The sequence below is a fragment of the Neomonachus schauinslandi genome, chromosome 15 (genome assembly GCF_002201575.2).
Source record: "Neomonachus schauinslandi chromosome 15, ASM220157v2, whole genome shotgun sequence".
Lineage (NCBI taxonomy): Eukaryota > Metazoa > Chordata > Mammalia > Carnivora > Phocidae > Neomonachus > Neomonachus schauinslandi.
This window is the reverse complement of record NC_058417.1, coordinates 15,389,933-15,416,748: the sequence shown is the minus strand read 5'-3', so window position 1 is coordinate 15,416,748 and position 26,816 is coordinate 15,389,933. Positions and strand designations below refer to the sequence as shown.

Below are 26,816 nucleotides of genomic sequence, written 5' to 3'. Positions count from 1 at the left end.
TCTGTCTCCATGCAGGATTGTACTACACCATACATACAGAGTAAGAGTAAGTCCTTTTGGCAAACGTGGAAACTGAGGCAAAATTAGCCTAAGTAGTTTGCCTGAAAGTGGAAGGGCCTTAAGTCAGTGTGTGCCTGGTATTGCTGGGTTTATGTAAATATTCATGCTTCCCTGATAATGAGCTCTTCAAGCATTCACAAGCATCCTGTTTGATATTGGTCTTCAGCCTTTCTTGATCTGACACCATGACTTTCCTACAGGGGAGAAAAGGGGCTGAGCAGCCAACCCAAGTATTCCAGGTCTGCTTTGCATATTTTTCCCTGAAAAGTAACGAACTGTCGTTCTAGAGCGTTTATTTTCTTTTTCATAATATGCCCAAAGCCATGTAGCCTTATAACAGTGAAGCCAGAAATAAAACCAATTCTCCTGATTCTTGAAAAGGCAGTTGCTTGGACTGCTTTAGTGGAAATACAAAGAGTTCTGTCTTTTAAAAGATTTTTTTTTATTTATTTATTTGAGAGAGAGTGAGACAAAGATAGCATGAGCGAGAAGAGCGAGCACGACGGGGGAGGAGAGGGAGAAGCAGGCTCCCCGCCGAGCAGGGAGCCAGATGCGGGGCTCCATCCCAGGACCCTGGGATCATGACCCGAGCCGAAGGCAGACACTCAACCGACTTAGCCACCCAGGTGCCCCAAGAGTTCTGTCTTTTAAATGTAAATTCTATAAATCCTTAGCAATTAGCTATTGTAATTAGGCTTTTTAAGTAGGATTTTAAAAAATTCTGTGGCTTCCTTAAAAAGAAACCATTGGTCCCATGGTACCGTCCTCACTATGTCCTTTTTCCTAGGGCTACTCACATCACTAGGTTAAAATAATCTCTCTGTCCAAAATCAAAGACACTTCGCTTTTTGCCCATTAATGGTGGTTTTAGAAAAGAAAGAAAGAAGAAACTGAACAAATTAAATTTCCTTACAGTCTGGCATGTAATTTCTATTACGTTTCAAGATTGTGAACATGTACCAATTTAGGAGGCTGCATTACTATCCCCCAAAGACATTTTGAAATAGCTAGAACAGTCCTCAAATCTGTTCTCATTTTCCTTAGTCATTAAAATGTAGATCTATTTCAGGAGGCCCACAGAACTCCATGGTTAAGAAATCCTCAAGGGGTGCCTGTGTGGCTCAGCCCATTAAGCGTCTGCTGTGGACTCAGGTCATGATCCCAGGACCCTGGGATCGAGCCCCACATAGGGCTCCCTGCTCTGTGGGAGCCTGCTTCCCCCTTTCCCCTCTGCTTGTGCTCTCTCTTGCTATCTCTCTCTCTCAAAGAAATAAATTAAATTAAATTAAATTAAAAAAGAAATCCTCAAGTTCACTTTACCACTTCAGTCAAAGCACATCTTTCTTTTTTTATAAAAGAGATTTCTTTTTCATTATGACCAAAGCAAATCACCTTCATTATAAAAAAATACAAATTTTTTAAAAGAAGAAAATTTAAATCACTAATATTCCAATTAATAGATTTATTTCAGTCTTTTTATGCATATATTTTTAAAATATAAGTTCATACTTTATGTACTGTTTTATAACTTTTCTTCCCATTTAGCAAATTTATTTTATTTTATTTTTTTTTTTTAAGATTTTACTTATTTATTTGAGAGAGAGAGAGCATGAGAGGGGGAGGGTCAGAGGGAGAAGCAGACTCCCTGCCAAGCAGGGACCCTGTTGCGGTACTCTATCCTGGGACTCCAGGATCATGACCTGAGCCAAAGGCAGTCACTCAACCAACTGAGCCACCCAGGCACCCCCATTTAGCAGTAAGTAGTTTTCTGTGTCATTTAATCCAGAGCTACGGTAATTATAGTGATTTATATTATTCCATAGTAGAGTATTTGTTGTTAAAATCGTAATAGTTAACATTTACCATGGAATTAATACCTGACATGCACTATGTTAAGAGCACTCCATGTGTCATCTTTCAGTAACTGTATGGATTATAGACATTATCATCTCAGTTTTATAGCCAAGAAAACCGAGGATCAGAGAGGTTAGGCAACTTAGTCAAGTCAGTCACACACTTAGCACGTTGCACAGACAGTATTAGGACTCTGGACTGACAGACTCCAGATTTCCTCATTTTAAGTGTTCTAATATACTCCTTCCCTTAAAAATGTATGTAATCAACTCATTTTTGATAATTATTTCCAATTATTCATATTTTAAAACAGTCTGGCAGGGCACCTCAGTGGCTCAGTTGGTTAAGGGGCTGCCTTCGGCCTAGGTCATGATCCCGGGGTCCTGGGATCGAGTCCTGCATCAGGCTCCCTCCTCAGCTGGGAGCCTGCTTCTCCCTCTGCCTCTGCCCCGCCCCCAGTTTATGCCCTCTTACTCTCTCTCTCTCTAATAAATAAAATCTTTAAAAAAAAAAAGTCTGGCAGTGGACAACTTCACATATGTATGTGTGGGTATGGGTGTGTATGTGTGTATTTTCTAAACATTCATAATTATTAACATCAGATTAATTGCCTTAAAGGGAATTGCTGAGATCAAAAGCTATGTAAAATGCTAAGATTTTTGGTAGATATTTTCAAATTGCTTTTAAGAAAAGGTTGTACAGGGGTGCCTGAGTGGCTCAGTTAAGCGTCCGACTCTTGGCTGAAACCTCTTGGGAGATCAAGCCCTGCGGGGAGGTCAGTGGAGAGTCTGCTTCCCTCTCCCCCTCCCCCCTGTCCTACCCCCCACCCCCGCTCGCTCGCTCTCTCTTAAATAAATAAGCCTTGAACAAAGAAGAGAAAAGGTTGTAAAAATTTCCCTTCCCATTGGCCTAGTAGTGAGTAGAAAAAAATATATATTTATCTTCTTAAAGCCTTTATTACTCCACTTTCTATTCTGGATCTTGGGGAACCTTGGAGTTTAAGCAACATGCATCTTCCCCCTCTTACTGCCGTGACCACGTCAGCTGCATATATACAGCCTCCTGAGTAGATTTTGCTTGCTCCAGTGCCTTCAGCTAATTTCAAGTTCATTTAGGGTGGTAACACTTTTGGAAAGCAACAGGGTAAAGTGGAAAGAACATGGACTTTGGAGTTAGACATACCAATTTCTAGATCTCAGCCCTGCTAACTTATCAGTTACGCTTCATTAGGCAAATCACTGTCTTATCTATAAAGCAGGAGTATTATTACCTCCTTTATTGTAGGCAGTAAGTTCATGTGAAAATGTCGACCACATGATGCTTGGTACATAGAGTAGGTGCTCAAAAAATGTTCCTTCTCCCTTTTTATTTCCCACACAGTGCTTGGTCCAGTGCTGTGCACGCACCAGGTACCTATAAATATAGCAGATGCTTGTTGTATGAGTAAAAGTAGCCCAGACAGGCTTCAGAGTGCCTGAGAGTTGCCTGAGCAAATGGGCTGTTGCTTGGGCCCAGTGGCCCAGCAGCCTAAACCGGAACAGTAGACTCCAAGTGCCTGAAATATTCCCGGAATCCACATGTCTCCGTCTGTGTTCTATATCTCTCTAGTTCCATGATCAAAATGAGTAAGTAGGAATTTGAGGAAAATTCATTTCTCAGGAGGCCTCTCTCCAAGCTTTATATAGCAACAAACAAGTTCCAAAGTAAGCTCGTGTGGAGCTCTATTCTCTGATCGGTGGATTGGTCAGAATTCTCTGCTACAGTGGGCTCTCTCTAGGAAGTGATTATCTCCCCAGTCTTCCCTGTAAAGTGGTAACATCAATCACACACTCGGTCCTCAGGTAGCAGAAACCAGGGTTGTGCCCCTGGCCCCACAGTCTCTCTCTGTAGCTAAGCGTGATCATTTCCTGGTGTGCTGTTTCTGTGAATCCTATATCTTAATTACAACTTCTTTTGCAGATTTTTTTTCTTGTTGTTTATATAGGAGCAATCGTGTGCAATCCCACCTAAACAAAAAGCACAAAAGGAAAACTTCTAAGTAGGGAGGGGTAAATTTTAAATGTCAAATGCAAAGTTTACCTGGAGAAGTTGGAATTTTATTCCTACTGATGGCTTTTCATGATGTTTGTTCCTCTAGAGCAGGCTACTTTTTGTTACCTTTTTTGAAAGAGAACTTTGCTTGATTACTGTATATTTCATTAGCTTCACCCTGAGAAACAAGACTTACCTTGGATTAAAACACAGTAAGTGCTTTGGTTCCTTTTTTTTTTTTTTTTAAACAAGCATCTAGGAAACAGCCTGGTGCTGTAGTGCTCGGGCTTTAGACAGACTTGGGTTGTCTCCACTCTGTCATTTACCAGCTGTGTAACTTTGGGCAAGTTACCTAACCTCGTTAAGCTTTCTTACTTTCCTCATGTACAAGATTGCTGTGAGAACCCAATGAGCTCATGTGTGAAAAGTAAATGAGATGATGTATGCAGAGTGCCAGGCAAAGGGACCTGCGTATGGTGGGTCCTAATGTCCATGTCTTGGGCCATTCAGGTTACAGCTCAAACCTTAAGTCATCTGGGATGGGTGGTGGCAAGCATCAACCCATCTGAGGCAGTGACTGAACAGAGTCACTGCTAATTACATTTTGCAAATTTTTTTTTTAATAGTAAAATCAATGTCAACTTTCATTGTTCCCCAGTACTTTAAATTGTTTCCTTATGTCATTAAGCTGACTTAAACTTAAAATCACAAATCTACTTTACTTTTGCTAATACTTCTTTTAACTTGACCAGTGGAGTCATAATTGGCTAACGTATTAAAGCAAATCAGATCTTTTCACATATATTCCAAATGTGGATGTGTACTGACATGGCCAGCGGTGATCAAGAGGGGTTAGCGCCACGCTCCATCTTGACAACAAGAAAAAAAATCTGCAAAAGAAGTTGTAATTAAGATACAGGATTCACAGAACTTGAAGTCCCATGCTCCATCTTGCTTCGGAGTTGCTTTATAGCCAGTAACAGGGCCCATCACCACCTCCTTTTATGGTTGTCTTCTGTTAGATAATTATTTGTTAACTTTTTGAGATGTTGAAATATAAAATGCTGCCAACTTGGAAAACAATAGCCATTACTGTGGAAGAGCTTCATGGCAATGGGAGGAAGGGGGCATCAAGCTCCCTTCCCAGATGACCGTGTTTACCCAGAGCATTCTGCTCCAAGGGTTGCTGCGGAGCTGGGGAGAAGACAATGAAGTATAGACATTAACAGCATCTGTCAGTTTGGGCCTCACCCTATGAGCTCATTTAAGCTCACCTAGGATGCTCACTGTTTGGATGGGTCAACTCTCTAAAATCAGATGGGAAAAGAAGCCTTTTGAATAAGATAAAAAGATAATGAGGAAACATTACACATAACCAAAGCATTCGAATATAAAGTCAATAGAACTTTCCACTGTTACTCCATTGTTTCTGATTCTCCCCAGTAAAAACTTAGAGACCTTTTTCTATCTGACACTTTGTTGTGGAACCTTGCGTAAGACTTAACTGTCTCTGGGCCTTGGATTTCTTATCTCTAAAATGAAGGTGGAAGTCCCTTCCTGCTTACACATACCTAAGCTTTTAAAATATAAATATCTGCCTATTTGACGAAACATTAGGACAAAATATAGAGTCACTCAAGCTTTGCAGGCGCTGGGGAGTCATCCATGCACAATAGGATTCTTTTAAACCAGTTCCTACAGTATTGAATTTTTCCTTTCCCCAAGAGCTCTATAAAAAAAATGGTGTTTTCTTGCCAGAGACATCAAGTCCTCAGAACTACTGCCCTTCTTCTATGAACATATTATATGGTTTGTGTTTGGCTTCAGATCTTTTTAACAGACAACCCAGCTCCAGTCTGAGAGGCTGACTCAACAGAACTCCTCCGGCACATTCCTGGTCTTTTCGGGATTAAAGTGCCCATTTGCTGCCAGCTTCCGGGCAGGCTGGGAGCTGACTCTGCCTCTCTTGTCCTTATGTATCCAAGGCAGGAGAAGCACCGCAGCATTGCTTCATTCCCTGTTTTACTGTAGACGTTTTCCAGAGCATTTCTCCCATTTCTCTGATGGTTAGAGCTTGAGCCAAGCAGGTCTCTCATTTGTGTTCATGGCCTGGTCAGGGACCACTCGGGTCCTGTCGGTGGTGCTTGTCTGCCCCGAGCCTGCCATACACGCAGTCCCTGCCCTTCTTTCCTGCCCTCTTCCTCGTGCTGCTGTCTTACCCCCTGATCCGCCCCCTCATAATTGCCAGGGATCTTCTTTTCTTTCCCTTGATGGAAACCCCAACAGAATCTCAAAGGTTTTAGGAGTGAGGTTTGAATGTTTTATTATGGAAAACTTCAATTGTGTGCAAAAGTAGAGAAAACAGTATAACAAGCCTCATGGACCCATCACCCAGCTTCATTAATCTTCTTTCATCTACTCCTCCTAACTCTAGATTATTTTGAAGTAAGTCTCACACGTCACATCATGTCCAGTTCCCTTTTTTCAAAATCCTCCCCTCTTCGCAATTCACTTAAGAGAAAGACCTAAGTAACCCTCATCCAGGTTTCATTTCACTTAGCCCCAACCGCCTCCAATCTCCCAAGCTGCCAGCCTGCTCACAAGTGGCTGCCCCTGCCCTGTCCTCACTCAGCCCCCTTCTGATGGAACAGCTGCAGGACAGTCCAGTTCACCGGACTGGTGAGGGTTCCTTTACAAGATGGCTAGTTAAATGGGAAGGAAAGGCTATTTCAAGCATGAGGGGGCAAGTTAGGAAAAGATACCTAAGTCACATCTCACTGGCCAGGATAAGGTGGGCTTACTTGTTTTTATCCACACTCAGCCACGACAGGCTGGATAAGACACACTGCCCAAGATAAAATGGCGGCTGTGAGAGCAAGCTCTAGCCTCATTGCCGCTCCACCTGCCCCTTACCCGGGAACCCGTCAGACTGTCCTCCTGTGAGGGATCTAAAGGCTTCTCTTCCCCTATCTCCATTTTCAGATGCAGTGGCAGAATGTGGAGCACGTTGGTGACCAGAGCCCTTATGTCACCTCTGTCATTCTTCACATTAAGCAGAATGTCCCTATTATCCGTGACAACCTGGCTTCCACACGGAAATATTTCACTCAGTTCTGCATTAAATTTGCAAAGTAAGTCCTGGAACAACAACAACCTCCTCCTCCTCCTCCTCCCTTTCCTCCTCCCTTTCGTCCTCCTTCCTCCTCCTCCTTCTTCCTTCCTTTTTTTTTTTTTTTAAAGATTTTATTTATTTATTTGAGACAGAGAGCATGAGAGGGAGGAGGGTCAGAGGGAGAAGCAGACTCCCTGCTGAGCAGGGAGCCCGATGCGGGACTTGATCCCGGGACTCCAGGATCATGACCTGAGCTGAAGGCAGTCGCTTAACCAACTGAGCCACCCAGGTGCCCTGTTTTTTTTGTTTTTTAAGTAGGCTCCACGACCAACCTGGAGCCCAACACGGGGCTTGAACTCACAACCCTGAGATCAAGACCTGAGCTGAGATCAAGAGTCAGATGCTTAACTGATTGAGCCCTCTCCTCCCCCCCCCCCCCCCCCCCCCCCCCCCCACGCGCTCCTGGAACATTCTCATCACTTGGTTATTTTGAATGCCATACTTACGACCAGCATGCTCCCAATCCAGGTGTCCCACTATCCAGCTGGGGCTTATTCTGGTGCCTATAGGTGAACTAATATGTTTCTACCCCAAAGAAGCATAATAAAACTAAATCCACTACTTAAAGTCACAAACAACAGTAACAGCATGAAGACAAACTCAGAAATGAGTTGGGAAAACTGTTACTTTGAATTATGTGAACATAACAGTGCCCCTGCCTCCCCACAGGTTTGGATAATTAAAATTATTTTTCAGTGATTTCATGTATATATTTTGTTTTTCCAACTACATTATAAGCTTTTTTAGGGTAAGAACCCTCAGTTCTGTTTCTTTTAAGCCTTCTCTTTCTCCTTCCTCATAGTACTCATTACTGGGGCTGCCAGAATGTATCTGCTTCTGGACATCCTTGAGTCCAGGGAAGGTACTAGAAACTGGTCAGAGCAAGGCTGGGGGTCCCATTGCCAAAGGACATGAAGTGAACGCTTGCATTGCATGTCTTCCTGCTACGTCCTCGTGTGTGGCCGTTTCTGGCTTGACGTTTGGAAGTAGGGAAATAAATGGTTTGGTCCTTTGCCAGTCAGCATCTGGCTGTAGCACCGTTTCCCCTGAGGCCAGGCAATGTAGAGGGTCAGTGCCTCCTCTGACCAACGAGCAAACAAGCGTTTTGGCACACACATCTCAAGGAAGGGCTTCAGGAAGGTCAGCCTATCCCAAGCTACTGTATTTAGGTTGTCCTCATCCGAGTCCCAAGGGGGGATTTAGGGCTCCAAGTTTCTGTCTTCCCCAAATCTCTCCTGGTTTGTATTCAATTAAGGCTCTCTCTCTCCCTCATAAATAAATCCCTAAGGAACAGCAATTAATGGAGGGGCTTGTGGCATTAGCTTCAGTTTCTAGTTTGTCAAAAAAGGGTCGAGTAGACTCTCCAGGGAGGCGTTAATGTTTGCAATATGGCACATGAACCGGGAGTTGACGTTCCCTTCACTCTCTGAGTGCTCATCAGTGTGTGTTAAAGGCATTGCTGATAAATCACATTGTGACACACCCATACCCTCGGTAGAAACAATGTCTCTGTAAAATTTTACTATGGCCAAAATCTCTGGTGTGGTTGCACAGGGGTCAGACTGAGCTAACGTTAAAGTGAGTAAAGGGTCCATTGGCTTCGCTAGTCCCGGCATCAGCCTCACAATCTCTCGGAGCCCTTTAATTTTATTACTAAGCTCATTTTGGGTGAGCTAGGAACAGGATGCCCATCTCTCACATCTGGAAAAGTTTAACCTCCAATAGGAAAAGTGGTTTTCTGCTTTAATCTATGGTACCCTCTCCTCCTTGTAAAATCCTAGCCAAGAGTAGAAACCTCAGAGGTAGCGCTGTGGGAAGATCCTTCCCCGGCAAGAGCAAGAGCCACCACCACCCCACACTGCTGGGGCAGCCCCGGCCGCACCCCATGAGCTCCCCATCACATTGCCAGGACTTCTCCCCTCGCCCTCCCCGTGATATGTTTCTGGTCCCTGTATTTTCCTCACCTACTCTTGCAGGCTAGCACACAGAGCCGATTCCAGGGTACAACCAAAGCCTACTCTAGAGAGAAGTAACTTAGGTTATACACTGTGTGTACCATTGCGATTAGTCATGAATTCAGTCTCACGTTACTTGTTTGGCCTGGTTCTGGTTTCGAGCCCTGAAGAATCCCTTCTACATGGTCCCTTTTCTCCCTCCTGATCAGCAAACCTCCCCCTAGATCTGATCTCTGGAGTTTATGTTGCTTTCTCTTTAACTTCCTTTCTTATCTCATCAGTGCAAAGCCATGCATGTTTCCTTTTGCCTACATTTGGTCTCTGAAGCAACAGCAGTCTTTCCTCTTTAGACATCAAGATCACCCCTCAATTAAAACTGCTATTTGAGGGACACTCAGTTGAGCGTCCAACTCTTGGTTGCAACTCAGGTCATGATCTCAGGGTTGTGTGATTGAGCCACTTCCTCTGCCCCTCCCCCCTCTCAAATAAATAAGTAAATCTTAAAAAATGAAAAAACTACTATTTGAACCATAAGCAGCTTCCCTTATCCACTAAGCTGGGTCTCTTCCATTCAGTAATGGGGACAATAAGACAAATCTCTTAATAGTGGTTTAGAGGATAAAATGTGTAAACTTCTGGTAAATTGGTACCAAGCTAACATTCAAAAAGTGGTAGCTGCTACCATTTTAATTTGTTATTATTTATTATTTATTCAGCATGCAGCCATTTGAGCACCTGCTATGTCCCAGACAGAGAATTAAGTGGTTTGGCTTAGTAGATACGGTCCCTGTTTTCATTGCCTTACAGTCCGGTGGAGGGAAATAAACATGTAAGCAAATAAGTATAGTAAAGAGGGTTATATGCTAGGCTAGAGGTCTTTGGGCTCTATGTAGAGTATGGTGCAGGTGAATGAGGAAAGGTTTCATAAGGAGAGAGATCCAGGTGCCTGGGTGGCTCAGTTGGTTAAGCGACTGCCTTCGGCTCAGGTCATGATCCTGGAATCCTAGGATCGAGTCCCACATCGGGCTCCCTGCTCAGCAGGGAGTCTGCTTCTCCCTCTGACCCTCCCCCCTCTCATGCTCTCTCTCTCTCTCAAATAAATAAATAAATAAGATCTTTAAAAAAAAAATAAGGAGAGAGATCCTTGAGCAGGGTACAAGAGATGTATGTGTACTGACCCACAAGGCCACAGGGAAGGGCATTCTGGGCACAGAGAGCAGTGTAAGCAAACGCACAGAGGCATTAAGTAGCCTGCAGAATCAAGCATAGGGTGCCACAGCTTAGCATGGTAAGGCTAGGGACAGAGAATCAAGACAATCAAGGAAGGCCTTGTCTGCAGCCATTACAAGAATTTTAATCAGGGAAGGGTCTTGAGCATGTTTGCATCTGCAACAAATCCCTTCAGCAGCTGATGGTTAGCAAAGATGAGGCTGAAGGCAGCAAGACCAGTTAGGAAAGAATTGAAAGAGCTCAAGTGAGAAGGGTAAGGGCAGCAGTGGTGGGCATGGTCAGGAGGCCGAGGAAGGGAGTGCAGGCGAAGGGCTGGAAACTGAGTGCTATTGGGGTGGACGGCCGAGGGAGCAGTCTCGAGGAACTCATGGTTTCTGGCTTGGATGACTGGGTGGATGAGCTCGGGTCCACTGGGCCTGGGTTCCAGGGTTGGGCTGAGTCCCGGATACGCTGGAATTGAGGTGCCAGTGCCATTCCAGTGAGGTGACCAGTACTCCATGGGGTATTTGAGCAGGCACAGATGTGTAGAGAGATCGGAGAGGGGGAGTCATGGCCCTGAGAGCAGCTTTTGCAGAGTGGGAGAGGAGGGAGCTAGCCAGCCTTTATCTTGACCTCCACACCCTGTTTTATTATCCCTCCTCCCTTGGTCATGGGCCCTATGTTCTCCTCGTCAGTCCACCCTGGGTCTGGCCTTGGTTATAGGCATTTCTCATCCCCACACCTTCCATTCTGCACCTGTACAACAGCTTTCCCTACTCAAGCCCCACAGTTTTTTCTAAAAAGCCCTCCTGCCCTATTAAAATTCCTTCTCCCTTTCCCCAAACCAGCTTGCCCTTCAGTCCCCAGTAAATTTTTCAGAGATCATATATTTTTTCCCTTGTTCTGAGAGTTACTCCCTTTGCAATTATTTCCTGTCTTTGCATTTAACATCCTATAACTATCTCACTATCTTGTCTGTTAGGGTGTTTTCAGATGCTAGTAATAGAAGCCGTGACTTAAACTCACTTAAACATAAGATGAACTTTGTATTTCGTATAACCAGAAGGTCAGAGGTAGGACACATCCAAAGATGGTTGATTCAGTGGTTCAGCAATGTCACTAAGGACCCAAGTTCCTTACTCTACCCTGCTCTTCTTGGGGCTGGCTTCATCCTTAGAATGGTGGCAAAGTGGCTCTAGGTGTTCTGTCCAAATGTAAGAATACCCTGAAGAAGGAGAGAAAGACTTCCTCCAGCCATGCAATGAAGTCCATTCCTCTGGTCTGATTGGCTGGCTTAGATCATGTCCCCACCTCAGGACCAGCAACAGTCAACAAGGGAATGCCATGTTCTGACTGGCTGAAGCTAATTAGAATTCACCTCTGCAGTTTAGGAGGGATCAGCTTTTCCCCAGCATTCTAAAACCACATATACTTAAATAAAACCAGGGTTTGGGCTGGAAAGAAACAGAAGGCAGTGAATGCCAGGAGGCCACAGTAGCATCTACTTTGATTTCTGTTTTCTTGTGGAAGGAAGTAGGGCCTTTAAAAAAGTTTCTGGGGCGCCTGGGTGGCTCAGTCGGTTAAGTGTCTGCCTTTGGCTCAGGTCATGATCCTGCAGTCCTGGGATCGAGCCCCACATCAGGCTCCCTGCTCTGCGGGGAGCCTGCTTCTCCCTCTGCCTCTCTCTCTCTCTCTCTGTCTCATGGATAAATAAATCTTTAAAAAGTTTCTGCAGTTCTTTACCAAAAAGAGAATAAGCCTGGGGCACCTGGGTGGCTCAGTCTGTTAAGCATCTGACTCTTGATTTCGGCTCAGGTCATGCTCTCAGGGTCATGAGATCGAGCCCCACGTCAGGCTCTGCGTTCAGCATGGAGTCTGCTTGTCCCTCTCCCTCTTCTCCTCACCCTCACTGGTGCATGCTTTCTCTAAAATAAGTAAAATCTTAAGAGAGAGAGAGAGAAAATAAGCCTAATTTGTCCCTTTTTTTTTATTCACAGCTCCTTCATTCCCAAGTTCATCACCCACCTCTTCAAGTGCAAGCCAATTAGCATGGTGGGAGCAGAACAGGTGAGAAGAATCGGTACAGAGTCTTTTTCTTATGGCTTTTGTCTTAGGTCAAACACAAATCTTTCTTTTTTTTTTTCAAAGATTTTATTTATTTATTTGAGAGAGAGAGAATGAGAGAGAGCACATGAGAGGGGGGAGGGTCAGAGGGAGAAGCAGACTCCCCGCTGAGCAGGGAGCCTGATGCGGGACTCGATCCAGGGACTCCAGGATCATGACCTGAGCCGAAGGCAGTCGCTTAACCAACTGAGCCACCCAGGCGCCCCAAACACAAATCTTTCTAGTAGGGATTTACTCTGAAGAAATAAAATTGCCGATTTCCCGTTTGGGGACAGAAGGATGACCTGGCAGCTTAATTCATCCACTTATTTAAACCATTTTTGTTGAGCACCCGGCCGTTATGCTGGGCCCAGGCGTACCGCAGTGAACAAAACAGAAAAGCTCTTTCCTTCGTGGTGCTCACAGCCTAGTAAGAAGAGACAGATAAGATGTGAGTTAACAAATAAATGAGACGATAGTTTTACCTTGAGTATGCTAAAGGGTATAAAACTAGGTTCTGTGAAAGAATATCTTAGGGGCATGAGGGAGTAATGGCTTTAGATTGGACACCCCGCAAAGGCTCCTCCGAGAGCTGGCGCTTGAGAAGAACTAGGAGTGAAAGGTCCAGGCAGAGGGAGCCGCAAAGGCTCTGATTATTTTGGATCCCGTGGTGGTTGGGCAGACACCACTTCAGAGTAGCAAGCAAAGAAAGGCTTCTCCTTTTGGTACTGAGACGCTGTTCACCTCACCCAAGAAGCCTTCCTTGATTAACCCCGCTCTGTTCACTTGAATTCTGTGCTTCAAGACCTCTCCTCACCGGCTGTATCCCCTCAGTACTGGTGAGTTGAGTTACATGCTGCAGCGGAGTCACCTCTTTTCAGCCACCACCTATCCAGACTGTCTGAAATCTGAGCAGCTTGAATTTGGAGAACAGTTTAAGCTACTTTAAAAACAAAAACAATAATTCAGCCCCTAATTGTTGACAAACACCTATTCAGATACAAGCTATTCATGTACTGATCATAAATGATTCTCATATATTCATTAAAATAAATCCTCTCTAGACTTCTGTGTAGCAACATTTAACCTGTTCCAGTTACATTTTATATTTGAAAGAACTCCCAACAACATTTTTAAGTAAGATAATATAATTCAAGACATTTCCGTAAGTCTTGCTCTTCCACCAAGTTAGTCGACTTGGTAGAGGCTCAGCTGTTTCCCAGCTCAGTGACTTGCCCTCACCCTGGGCCCTCAAGCATTGCCGACCCGAGTCATGTCCCCGGAAGACGGCAAGTTGGCATGTGCCCGGTGCATCATGGATCTCTCGTGAAGTATCGAAGCCGGAGATGTAATAGCTGTGAACATCAGGAATCTCTTGAATCTGATATGTGCACTCTATTTTAATACTCCTTTTATACTCTTTTTATACTCCTTTTGTACTTATACAAAAAGTTTTTATACTCTTTTTGTAAGGCCATCGCCTTTCTAGCTTATGAAAAAGCAGTATGGTGTGAGCATGAAGATCCTGGGGTGCAGAATCATGAAGGTGTGCAGCTAAATCCTCTCTCTGCAACACAGCAACTGCTTGTCTTTCGACAAACCTCCCAGCATGTTAGTGTCCTCATCTGGAAAATGGGGATGACGTGGTCCCACCTTGCAGGGCAGTTGTGAGGATTGAACAAGACCGTGCATGTCAAGTGCTTGATGCAGTGCCTGGCACATGTAAGCCCCTGGCAGATTCCAGCTCTTCCTAATTTTCGCTTTCTCAGACCAAGAACGTGCCTTTGTTTCTGCTTTCAGTACCCGCCTCACCTGGTAATGACATCTGGTTGCTACTTGCTGCAGGCTATCTGGCTGACCAGCTTTAAAAGCCAGAGTCAAAAGTATTGTCTCAGAAAGCTTCCTGGAAGGTTGCATGGATTCAGACAGACACTGACTGTAGAGTTTCAGTGTTTTGAAATTTTTGACTCTTCAATGTCATAAGCATAGAAGTAATTCTCTCCATTGGAGACAGCAGAATAATGCCTCAGCATGTCTCCAGTTTCATCAGTACCTGTTCACTGGGAATTCATTCTGTCCACCTCACTGTTGTGTATAATCAGAGAGGATGTGGAGTAATGACCTGTGTATCTAAGAGAAGCTTTAGAGTTACGAGTTACTAATGTTCTCTCTAGACTTGATGAAGCCACTGGAACATAAAGTTGGCTCGTTGGGAACATGTTTTCATGAGTTTGCAGCTTTGCCTGGGCCATACTAGCTGATTTAGTGTCTGATAACCATGATATTTTCATATTGTCTCATAAATCCAATATCATATCTATGTTCCTGAGATTTTCTCTTTTTCAAAAGAATGTTAAAATAATCAGCTTGGAGTCGAAGCCCATATCTTCTGAAAAATAGCAGTTTGGCCAGTATTAACTTCTGCTTTGAGATGTGGATGAGAAAACCATCTGTGAAGCTGGGATTTTACTTTGTTCACAAGGCAAATGGGAGTGGGTGATAAGGGAGCCCAGCCTGGAAGAGGGCACGGGTGGGAACTGCAGGGCAAGGTGACCCTTGATGGATTCCCACATGAAGTTCAGGTGTAGCCAGGTCCACGCTTGCCCCGAGAATCTGAGCTGAGAAACTCAAGCAGTCCTATGGCTGGAGGCATGGTTTACTCGGGCAGCAGAACCGTAGGAATCAGGTAGTTAACAAAGACTGCAACAGATTCTGACTCAGGTCTTGTAGCAGTTCTAATCCAAGCTTTCACAAAAGCTGTGGAATTGAAAGCTAAGATTTAGCCTAATCTCAGCTGCCTTTGCTTTGCCACAAAGGCACTACTAGATCCTAAATTTAGATTATCTTCAATACTTGTGCCGAAAATAGGAAAGGAGACATCTTCCTGCTCTTTATTCTCTTCCTGATTACTACATAAAGTGAATTACTTATCTGTGGGCCCCAGAGTCCTCTTGAGCAATTGCAAGGGCACATGGAACTGAACCATACCGATATTCATAATGCTTCTTCCTAGATCGTGATCTTTCAGAGAATCTTACGGGATTTGCAGGGTCATTAATTAGTCTTATGGCGGTGGTATCTGTGACTGAGCAATCAATAGAAATAGAATCCATTTGCACAAAATTACCATAGAGGAAGCCCCACAATATGGTGTGGGGAAAAAAGACCCTGAGACTTAAGGTCCAGTCCTTACTCTGCTGTTAATGGTCCCTGTGATCATGAGCCATTGCTTCCCCGCTCTAGGCTCAGTTTCCTCGTGTTTAAATAAGAGCACTGAATCAGACTCTCACATGCCCCTTCCAGATCTATCATATTACGGAGTTTGAAATGTTTTGAGCAGTGTATTGCCTGTGAAGTTATTTTCTTTTCCTTTATATTATCTATATATACATATTGACCTTGTTTTTATTGTGGCAAAACATACATAACATAAAGTTGACCATTTTAACCATTTTTAAGTGTGCAGTAGTATTAAGTACTACTGTTGTGCAACCATCCACCTCCAGACCTTGTCATCTTCTTAAACTGAAACTCCATTCCCATTAAACAGTAACTTCCCTCCTGACAACCACCATTCTGCTTCCTGTCCCTGTGAATATGACTGCTCTACGTACCTCATCTAAGTAGAATCATACAATATCTGTCCTTTTGTGTCTGGCTTATTTCACTTAGCGTGTCTTCAGGGTTTATCCATGTTTCAAAATTTCCTTCCTTCTTACAGCTGAATAATATTTCATCATATGTATATACACACACACACACACACTTTTTAAAAATTCACATAATTCAAAGCCATCTGGAAAAAATATTTAAAGCAAAATTTAGATTTTTTTCATTTAAGCCCAAACACCAAGGAAAAGGAAAAAGAGAATCAGGTAGTACATGCATAATGGCAGTTGGAAAAAATGAGAAAATAGGATGGTTATTCTTGGGCACAGTTCTCAGTAAATCTCCAAAGTGTGGTAGGGTGTTTTTAAGCACTCCTTTAAAAAAAGCAAGTGGATCAATAACAATGTAATACCCATAAGCGATAGATTTAAAAACACCACCACCTCAGCAAAGTAGGAATAGAAGTAAGATGGTTGCATCTGATAAAGGTTTTATACAGAAACTTAGGAGAGGGTGTGCATTACAAGGCTGACGCATTTGTCAGAATTATGCGATTCAGAATCGTACATTCCAATATATGTACATTTTACCTCAAAAAAATTAAGTGAGGGATACGGAGCACTGACAGCAGGGTTTTCACCCCCTGCACTGTTGACATTTCAGGCCAGGGAACCTTTCACTGTGGGGCTGTCCTGTGCATTGTGGGATGTTTACCAGCACCCCGCACCACTACCCACTAGCTGCCAGCAACACCCTCCCGATTTTGACAAGGGAAGATGTCTCCAGACATTGCCAGACATCCGAGCATGAGTGAGGGTGTAGCCAAACCACCCCTGGTGAGAGCCGCTGGACTAGAGGCATGGATGCGGTGTGATGAGAATGACAGTGTCTTTGGTGGTAGCAGCTGCGTGGCAGGTACATAAGGAGTCATTATACTAGTCTGTGGACTTCATATATGTTTCAACTTCTCCATAATAACAAAATTTACCAGAAAAATAACACTGGTGTTACCCTACTCAGGAGTAATCCAAAATAAAATTTTATTTTGAGAATTGACATAAAACCCCATGCTTCCTGAAATTAATCTAGCTTCCTTCTAGATTTTCTGATTGTAGAACTTCTGTTCAGGGGCACCTGGGTGGCTCAGTCAGTTAAGCGTCCAACTCTTGATCTCGGCTCAGGTCTTAACCTCAGGGTCGTGAGTTCAAGCCCCATGTTGTGCTTCTTCATGCTGAGCCTACTTAAAAATTTTTTTAATTAAAAAAAGTTTTTAAAGAAAATAACTTATGTTCAGAAAAACTGAACTTTCTCCTTCCAATTTTTGTGCGCATGTGCTACTGTCCCAGTCGTGAAGCTTTCTCCCTTTTGCAAGCTTTTTGCATCTCTTACGTACCCAATCACTCACTTTTCTCTGTCTCATTAGGCTGTGGCCCACCTTGATTTCTATGAGATCATCCTTCCCACTGAGAGCTTCTACCACTCAGTCAAAAGGGTCCTCCCGTTGTGCCACACACAGCGAGGAGACAGACATAGCCACACCCCAGAGGAGTTTACAACCATCAGCAAGGTCAGCAAGGCCCTGGAGATGGAAGGACCAAGTAAGCTTGGGTAATCAAGGAATCAGTAAATGAAAAAAAAATTACAATAAACAAACAATAAATAAATGGTCAATTATAGAAAGATTCTCTCTTCACACTAGGAATAAGACAAGGATGTCTGCTACCACCGTTTCTCTCTAGCCATTTCTCTCCTATATTGCCCTTGAAGTTCTGTTGTTGTAAGACAAAAAGGAAATTGATTCTTAAATAAAAGATAGGTACAGATTTAAAAGAAAGTAAAACTTATTTTTCACAGAGAATATGATTATGAATGACAGTATCCCCAGAAATGTACAGGTAAACTATTAGAATACAAATTTAGCAGAGTTGTAAAATATAAGGTCAGTATTAAAATTATTTTTCATATTTTTATATCCCAGCAACAAACAATTTGAAATGAAAACTTTAAATGAAACCGTATATAGTAGCATCAGGAAACAGCCCAGGAATGAATCTGTCAAAAAATTTTCAAGTCTTCTACACAGAAAACAACACAATATTAAGAAACATTAAAATGGCAGGGTAGCTCAAGTTCATAGATTAAAAGACTCAATATTAAGAAGATGTCAGTTCTTCCAGAATTAATCTATAGATACAGTAAACCACCAAGGGTTGGGTTGGAGGGTGTATGGGAGTGTGGGTGTAAATTGATAAGCTGATTCTAAAAGTTAGGTAGAAATGCAAAAGACTTAAGAATACCTAAAATAATCTTTAAAAAAAAAACAGAGTCGGAGGACTTACATCTCCGGATATCAAGACTTACTTTAATGCTGTCTTAATTAGGGCTGTGCGGTCCTGGCAGCAGGGACAGATAGGCCAACAGAACAGAATCCAGTTCAGAAATAGACCCACACATACGTAGACACTTGATTTATGACCTAGTGGTACTGTAGTTTCGTTGGGAAGGGATGGTCTTCTCAATAAATAGTGCTAATTGAATATCCAAATGGGGGAAAAATTATTCTTGACCTTTACCCCACACCATAGACAAAAATCAGTTCCAGCAAGGACATGGAGGAATTGGAGCTCTCCTCCACTTCTGGTGAGAATGTAAAATGCCGAAATTGTGGGAAGCACTTCGGCAGTTTCTCGAAAAGTGAAACATAGAGTTACCATACGACCCAGCAATTTCACTCCTAGATACATACCCGAAAGAATTGGAAAAGTATGTTCACCCGAAAACTTGTGCACAGATGTTCATAGCAGCACTATTCATAATAGCCAAAAAGTAGAAACAACTCAAATGTGTATCAGCTGATGAATGGAGAAAGGAATGTGGTATAATCTCACAAGGGAGTATTATTTAGCCATAAACAGGAATGAAGTACTTGGAACCTTGGAAACATTACACTAAGTGGAAGAAGCCAGATATAAGAGGCCACATGTTGTATGATTCCATTTACATGAAATTTCCAGAACAGGCAAATCTAAAAGAAAGTAGATTCATGGTTGGTGAGGGCAAGGGGAAAGGAGGGAACAGGATGTGATTGCAAAGAGGTATGGGGTTTCTTTGTGGAGTGATGGCATGTTTCGGAACTAGATAGTGGTTATGGTTGCACAACCTTGTGAATATGCTAAAAAAAAAAAAAAAACCCTGAGTCATACTTTAAAAGGGTAGATATTATTATATATGAATTGAATCTCGATTAAAAAAAACAATTCCAGGTGGATTAAAGCTCTAAAGGTGAAAAATAGGGGTGCCTGGGTGGCTCAGTTGGTTGGGCGGCCAACTCTTGATTTCAGCTCAGGTCATGATTTCAGGGTCCTGGGATGGAGCCCCATGTCAGGCTCTGCTCGGCGGGGAGTCTGCTTCAGAATTCTCTCTCTCCCTCTGCCCCTCCTCCCGCTCGCTCGTGCTCTTTCTGTCTCTAAAATGATAAATCTTTACTAAATAAATACCTTCTAAAAAAAATAATACCTTCTGGGAATGTGCCTTTATCTTCTCAGTGTTTTCACCACTAGTGATGGTCATGTTGCCCCCCAAGATTTGTAGGAGGCTCTTTTTTTTAGAGAGAGGAAGGGTCGGGAGAGAGGCAGAGGAAGAGAGAATCTTAAGCAGGCTTCACACCCAGCATGGAGCCTGACACATGGCTCCATCTCACAACCCTGAGATCATGACCTGAGCCAAAATCAAGAGTCAGATGCTTAACCGACTGAGCCACTCAGGCGCCCCTGTAGGAGGCTTTTTAAGAAATGAACCCTCCTGGGGTACCTGGGTGGCTCAGTTGGTTAAGCAACTGCCTTGGGCTCAGGTCATAACCCCAGGGTCCTGGGATCCAGCCCGTCGTTGGACTCCCTGCTCAGCGGGGAGCCTGCTTCGCCCTCTCCCTCTGCCTGCCGCTCTGCCTGCTCCTGTGCTCTCTCTGTCAAATAAATAAATAAAATCTTAAAAAAAAAAAGAAAAGAAAAGAACCCTCCAGGGGTGCCTGGGTGAATCAGTCAATTAAGCATCCCACTCATGGTTTCGGCTCAGGTCATGATCTCTCAGGGTCGTGAGATCGAGCCCCACGTTGGGCTCCTCGCTCAGGGGGTATTCTGAGATTCTCTCCCTCTCCTTCTGGCCCTCCCCCACTCATGCTCATGTGCTTTCTCACTCGTGCTCTCTTGCACTCTTTCTCTCTCTTAAATAAATCTTAAAAAAAAAAAGAGGGCGCCTGGGTGGCTCAGTCGTTAAGCATCTGCCTTCAGCTCAGGTCGTGATCCCAGGGGCCTAGGATCGAGTTCCACATCGGGCTCCCTGCTCTGCGGGAAGCCTGCTTCTCCCTCTCCCACTCCCCCTGCTTGTGTTCCTGCTCTCACTATGTCTCTCTCTGTCAAAAAAATAAATAAATCTTTTTAAAAAAAAAGAAAAGAAATGAACCCTCAAACTTTTCATGTCTGGGTGATGACCTTCCACAGACACAGGCTGGCCAGCCCTGCACCCCAACAGCACACGAACAACAGGAACCGTACCACCCCAGAAGTTTTCTCTGAGGCTCAAACAAATTTGGCTGATGACCACCTCTTGCCCAATGCTTCATGCCTAAGGAGATGAACTATTAGCTATTTTCAAAGATGAAAACCAGCAGATTTCCATGATAAATGGAGCCTTCACCTGCACTTCCCACAGACAGCTGCAAAGCCTGTCAGACTGGCTTTTGCCTTTTCTGACCTCATTGCTTTTTGTAAAACCTGAGACCATGGTTTCCATCTGTTCAGCTGTCTGGTGAGAACGGAATTTTATTTTGACTGGCCAGGGACTGAAAATGTCCTATGTCTCAAGATATGGGAGACCCAAAGAATTATGTCAAGTTCATTCAAAACTCTTCCTGTCACTTAAGACTATGCAATTATTTATGCATACAATATGTCTCTGGGAAGTGGGAAGATAGAAAAAGTAGGAAGTATCCCCATATGTTTTAAAACATAATTATCTTTTCCCACCAACAAATAGTGCAAAGACCTGGCTTTGATTTTGACAGGGCTCTGAAAATTTGCTGCATGGAAGATAAAGTTAAATCCTTACCAGGCATCAAATAACATATTAAAAGGGGGGGGGGGTGTGCCTGGGTGGCTCAGATGGTTAAGTGTCTGCCTTCGGCTCAGGTCATGATCCTGGAGTCCCTGGATCGAATCCCACATCGGGCTCCCTGCTCAGCAGGGAGTCTGCCTTTCCCTCTGACCCTCCCCCCTCTCATGTGCTCTCTCTCATTCTCTCTCTCTCAAATAAATAAATAAAATCTTTAAAAAAAAAAAAAAGAAAGAAATATTCCCAGTTAACAAAAGTATAGAAACTAATGTCAAGAATACTGGCGTTGGGGCACCTGGGTGGCTCAGATGGTTAAGCGTCTGCCTTCGGCTCAGGTCATGATCCCGGGGTCCTGGGATCGAGCCCCACGTCGGGCTCCCTGCTCAGCGGGGAGCCTGCTTCTCCCTCTCCCTCTGCCTGCCACTCCCCCTGCTTGTGCTCTCTCTCTGTCAAATAAATAAATAGAATCTTTTAAAAATGTTTAAAAAAAAAAAAAGATTCACCATCAGAGCAGTGGTTTGTCACCCCACTGCCACCTTTGGTGGGTATGTGATTCTCTTCTCCTAAACTGCCGGAGCAGGCCAGAGTGTATATGCCCTTGGAGGCTTCAGCCATTTCCCTGCCACCTGCTTGCCAACAGCGCAGCTGCTTAGTGGTACGTGTGGAGTCAGCAGGAAACAGTGTGAACTCTAAGTCAACACTGTTCCATAGCACAGCTCAGGGCAGCAGGAAATGGAGATCCAGCGTCCTGTCCACCTCATCATCCAACGCCTGTCCATTACGTGAGATACATCTAACCCCTATCCATCATGTGACATACTTTCAGCAAGTTATTTAACCTCTAGAACTTTGATTTTGTCATCTATAAAATGGGAACAATAAATAGCTATGGGGCAGACTCTTGTAAAGATTAAATGAGATGAAACATCCCTAGCATCTTTCCTGGCAGTTGGTGGGCAACCAGGAAGGTTAATACCCTTCCAAATAATTGGCATCCAGAGAACGGAAGGAAGGGACGAAGGAAGAAAAAGGCAGATTGTTACCAAGATACTGTTTAAATTTGGTTTCATCTTCTACATCCTCACTAACATCCAAAAATACAGCAATACTGGGGCATCTGGCTGGCTCAGTCGGTGAAGTGTGCAACTCTTGAGCTCAAAATCTTGAGTCCAAGCTCCATATTGGGCGTAGAGCTTACTTTAAAGAAGAAAATTATGATCTCTCTCTACCTCTCCCTCTATTCTCTCTCTCTCTCTATACATATATATACACCAATACCAAGTTACCACTTTTTGCCTGTTGAATAAGCAAGATTTTTACGACAGTTTTCAGTGCTGAGGAGGGTGTAGCCTGCACTTCTGGCAGATATGTGAGTAGGCCCACATTCCATTTGAAAGCAGTTCAAGATACGTATCAAAAACCTTACAATGTCCTTATCCTTTGATCTGTCCCAAAGACTCTCCTGAGGAAATGCCTTTGATAGACCTAGAATTAGTCTGTACAAAGTTGTTCGCCACAGCATTCATTATTTATAGTAGTAAAAATCTAGGGGTGCCTGGGTGACTCAGTCAGTTGTGTCCAATTCTTGATTTCGGCTCAGGTCATGATCTCAAAGTCAGGGGATCAAGCCCTCCATCGGGCTCTACCTCAGTGCAGAGTCTGCTTGTCCCTGTCTCTCTGCTCCTCCCCATGCTCATTCTCTGTCTCTAAAATAAATAAAATCTTATAAATAAATAATAAATAAAGTTTTGTACACACACACCATAGAGTAAGTATAGCCATTAAAAATAGTTTTTAAGATTGCCAAGATGGGAAAATAAAATACAAAAAACTTCATATATTATCTGGGAAAACCAGGTTATAAAACTGTATATATACTATGATTCTAACTTAGTGGGGGTTTTTTTATTTTATTTTATTTATTTTTTTAAAAGTAGTCTCCATGCCCAGCATGGAGCCCAACACAGGGCTTGAACTCATGGCCCTGAGATAAAGACCTGAGCTGAGATCAAGAGTCAGATGCTTAACCGACTGAGCCACCCAGGCGCCATTCTAGTTTAGTTTTGTATACACACACATAGACTGGCAGGAATTATACCACATCTTTTTTCTAGCTTTATTGAGATATAACTGACATATAATACTGTGTAAGTCTAAAGGTACAGTGTGTTGATTTGATACATTTATATATTGCAAAATGATTTCCACCACAGCATTAGTTAACACCTCCATCCTGTCACATAATTACCATTTCTATTTTGTGGTGAGAATGTTGAAGATCTACTCTCTTCCCAACTTTCAAAGGAATATACCACATTTAGCTGTGTCTTCCGTGTTTTTTCCTGGACAGTAGGAGTTGTAATGAATGTTTTTCCTTTCATAATTTTATTTTCCAAATTCTCTCCAATGTATTACATTTAAAATCAGGAAAATGGTATTAATTGGCGTAGGTATACTAAGCATTGTGTCCCTTTGAAGTGGCTAGTAATATTCTGCTTCATTCCCACAGCTGTTGCTGGACACCCATTCCTTGAAGATGGTCCTGCTCGATCTACCTTCCATTGGCTCACAGGTGGTGAGGAAAGCACCTGCCAGTTACACTAAGATTGTTGTGAAAGGCATGACTCGGGCGGAAATGATACTCAAGGTGGGGCTTGTATCTTCTTCAGGGTTTCTGTTAAAAGGGGCTGGTTATCTGATGACTTATTCCAAGTAGAACTGGTTTTGGAAAGTATAGATTAGGGCCTGTGTCCGTCAGTCCCAAAGGATTGTCCACATTCTTTGGCTGGACTAGATTTTGGCCTCATCAGATATTGTTGAAAGTCAATGGACAGTTACTCAGGGGATCAGTAATTCTTTCTGACAAATGAATTTTTCTTTGCAAAGGGATTCTCTTGTAGTGGGATTTGGCCAAGATTGGAAATTAGGTGGGTTGTCGCGGTGAATCAGTCTCAGTCAAGGATCTCTTTGCTTCTCAGCAGGAATTTCCAGCCCAGGTATCAGTTACTCCCTTCCACATAAACCTCTTCGGCTTTCTGTACTCTGCAACTTTACAGGAACTCCAAACAGATGTTGCAGTAATTGAATCTAATCAGCAAATGGGCTTTCTAAAGCCCCATTTAACAAATTATTATATGTGGGTGATGATGTTGAAAATGTCTGAAGCCTTGAGCACCTGTATCTGATTTTCACCTGCCCTTGAGAAGAGAGGGGGCCTCTTGGGGGAGGGGAGAAGGCTGGAGAACAAGTGGAACTATCATGAAATGTTCCTAAAAGTGCAGGGCCTGCAGGCTCGTCAGGTCTGTCTCCCAAACAGAATGGCTCAAATGATGGCAGGAGTGAAAAGTAGCTATGGGACCTGAGACATGCACGGGACCAGGTGAGGGTCCGGCCTGAGGAACTCGGAAGCAGCCTAATCCGATTCTCCCCACAGCTGTCTTCCTCACCGGGGAGGAGAGCATGCAGCTTGGGAGCTGTCTGCAGGGAATTTCTGAGTGAACTACTCCTTCCTTGCCCCTCTGTGGTCCATTCTCAGGAGTTCAAAACAAAACCAATCTACTGCAGGAAGAAAATCAGACACTGCATTCCAAAACCAAGTAGGAATGAATTTGAGGATCGCAATGCCATTTGTATGTTAATCTTCAATTTAAACAATGTAGTTAAATGAAGTTCAGATTTTAAGTCTTGAAGAGTGAGGCAGCTTTGGGATTTTTGTCCTTGGGAAAATCTACTTAGATCTATGGCTTTTGCGACCCATCCCTCAGGGATAAAGGTGCCTCAGGACAGAAGGAGCAGGTATCATGAACCCCTGTCTCCAGACAGGAAGACTCTCCAACAAGGTGTTTCACAAATGGTTCTGATATGTAAAAATCACCTGGGACCCACGCGGGTCCTTCTGAGTTAAAATCTTCAGGAGGGGGACATAGAAATCTGTTACTTAAGAAGCAACCCAGGTGATATTTATGCTTTAGCAAATTTAAGAAACATTGCTCTCATTGAATTTTGAGATGAAATAGGCCATCGGGACATTTCTGAGCTTAGGGCTGCTGTTGCTTAAGGAAATCTTACAGAATCCATTTCGTGGTCAGCTTGCAAGCAGGGAGAAATGATCACCTGCCTTGCAGTCATGACTTTCACTGCAGGCCTACTCCTGTCTCTCTCCCCTGGTAGGTAGTGATGGCCCCTCACGAACCATTGGTGGTGTTTGTTGACAACTATATCAAACTCCTTACGGACTGCAACACAGAAACCTTCCAGAAGATACTGGACATGAAGGTTAGTTCAGTGCCTTGTTTTGTCCACACTTGCATACCTTTGTCGCACTCAGTGGTTCTTAACGGGGGCTGGGGGCTGGGATATGGGCTCCTGGGGAGCTTTCTCAAAGTGCATATGCCTGACCCCGTGCTGCAAACCAGATTCTAAGAAGTCTTCTGAGGAGAAGGATCCCAGGCTAACTTCCTGATGCTGCTGGTACCTCCATGCCCCTTCAAGAACCAGAAGGCTGGGGGCAGAAGGAGTGCAGTGGAGAGGACTAGTACCCTTCCCCACGCTGTCCCTTCTCTCTCGACCCCTTCTTTCTCTCCTTTCCTTTTATCTGTTTTCCCTCCCTCTGCTTTTCTCCCGGGCTACTACTAGCCCGGGCTGGTAACTCCCCTGAAGAAAGTGTTCATCCTCAGCCTAGAGTAATTATGCCGTTTGCACAACCAGATACTTTCCCCTCAGGCCTTCCTGGGGCCAGATTTCATGATTATCCTCCTTTGTCTTTCAACCTCAGGGGCTGAAGAGAAGCGAGCAGAGCAGCATGCTGGAACTCTTGCGCCAGAGGCTACCCACCCCGCCTTCGGGGCCAGAAGGCTCCAGCTCACTGTCCCTGCTGGCTCCAACACCAGAACAGGAATCCTCTCGTATCCGCAAGCTGGAGAAACTGATTAAAAAGAGACTGTAGGAGCCTACACGGGGCACTTTTTTCCCCTGGCCCATGACCCTCAGCACCCCGCTGCCCGGAAGCCCCCCCACCCACCCACCTCTCCTGTGCTCACCCTGACTTTCAGATCATCAGTCTCGAAACTTCCTGGGACATTTGGGTTGTTCATGAGTCTTCCCCATGACCTGTCTTGATTCACGTCCTGATCAAGAAGCCAAGCAAGGGCAGGGTGATGAAAAGCCTCCTTAGTTGGTCCCGGATTCCTGCAGCAGAGGCAGTGGTGGGCGAAAGGGCCCTGCAGTCCACTTGTGTCCCACCCGTCCAGTTCTCACTGGCCTCACCGCCTCACCTCTGCAGTGACATCGCCCGGCATGTGGCCCCGTCTCCCGTGCCTGTGCAGGCAACTTGGGTGAGAAACCCTGGGTCTCCCCCCTTCCATCTGCCGCTGTTTGAGGTTACCTCTACAGCCAGGCCCTAAGATTTGTCCTCCCTGCTCCGTGAGCGTGGCTCTGGGGCCCGAGTTGGCAAATGGCAGGTGGAGGACATTGGCCTTGCCTTATGAAGGCCATGGAGGCAGGAGCACTCTTCCTTGTAGATCCATTTCCTGGTACGTATTGTCATGACTGGGGCAGTGCGTTCTTCCCGTTTCCCCCTAACCTGCAGTCCTCTGTATACATCCAAGGAGAAAGTCCCACTGTATCTCTCACCCAGGAAGATTGTATGTGCCAGGCCTTGGAAGCAGGTGTCCTCTGTGCCATAGGGCTCCTTGCTTGGAGGTGGGGGTAGACCCATA

General features: G+C 44.2%; 1 protein-coding gene across 1 annotated transcript in view; it reads left to right on the top strand.

The window, feature by feature from the left end:
* VPS53 (VPS53 subunit of GARP complex) overlaps nucleotides 1–26,397 on the top strand; it is a 135,413-nt gene extending 109,016 nt beyond the window's left edge. The window contains exons 18-22 of the mRNA XM_021704425.2: nucleotides 6,928–7,076; nucleotides 12,279–12,348; nucleotides 23,609–23,746; nucleotides 25,270–25,374; nucleotides 25,874–26,397. Of these exons, the coding sequence (XP_021560100.2) occupies nucleotides 6,928–7,076; nucleotides 12,279–12,348; nucleotides 23,609–23,746; nucleotides 25,270–25,374; nucleotides 25,874–26,044 (633 nt within the window). The 3' untranslated portion in view covers nucleotides 26,045–26,397. The remainder of the gene's footprint in view (nucleotides 1–6,927; nucleotides 7,077–12,278; nucleotides 12,349–23,608; nucleotides 23,747–25,269; nucleotides 25,375–25,873) is intronic.
* The last annotated feature ends 419 nt before the right edge of the window (nucleotides 26,398–26,816 follow it).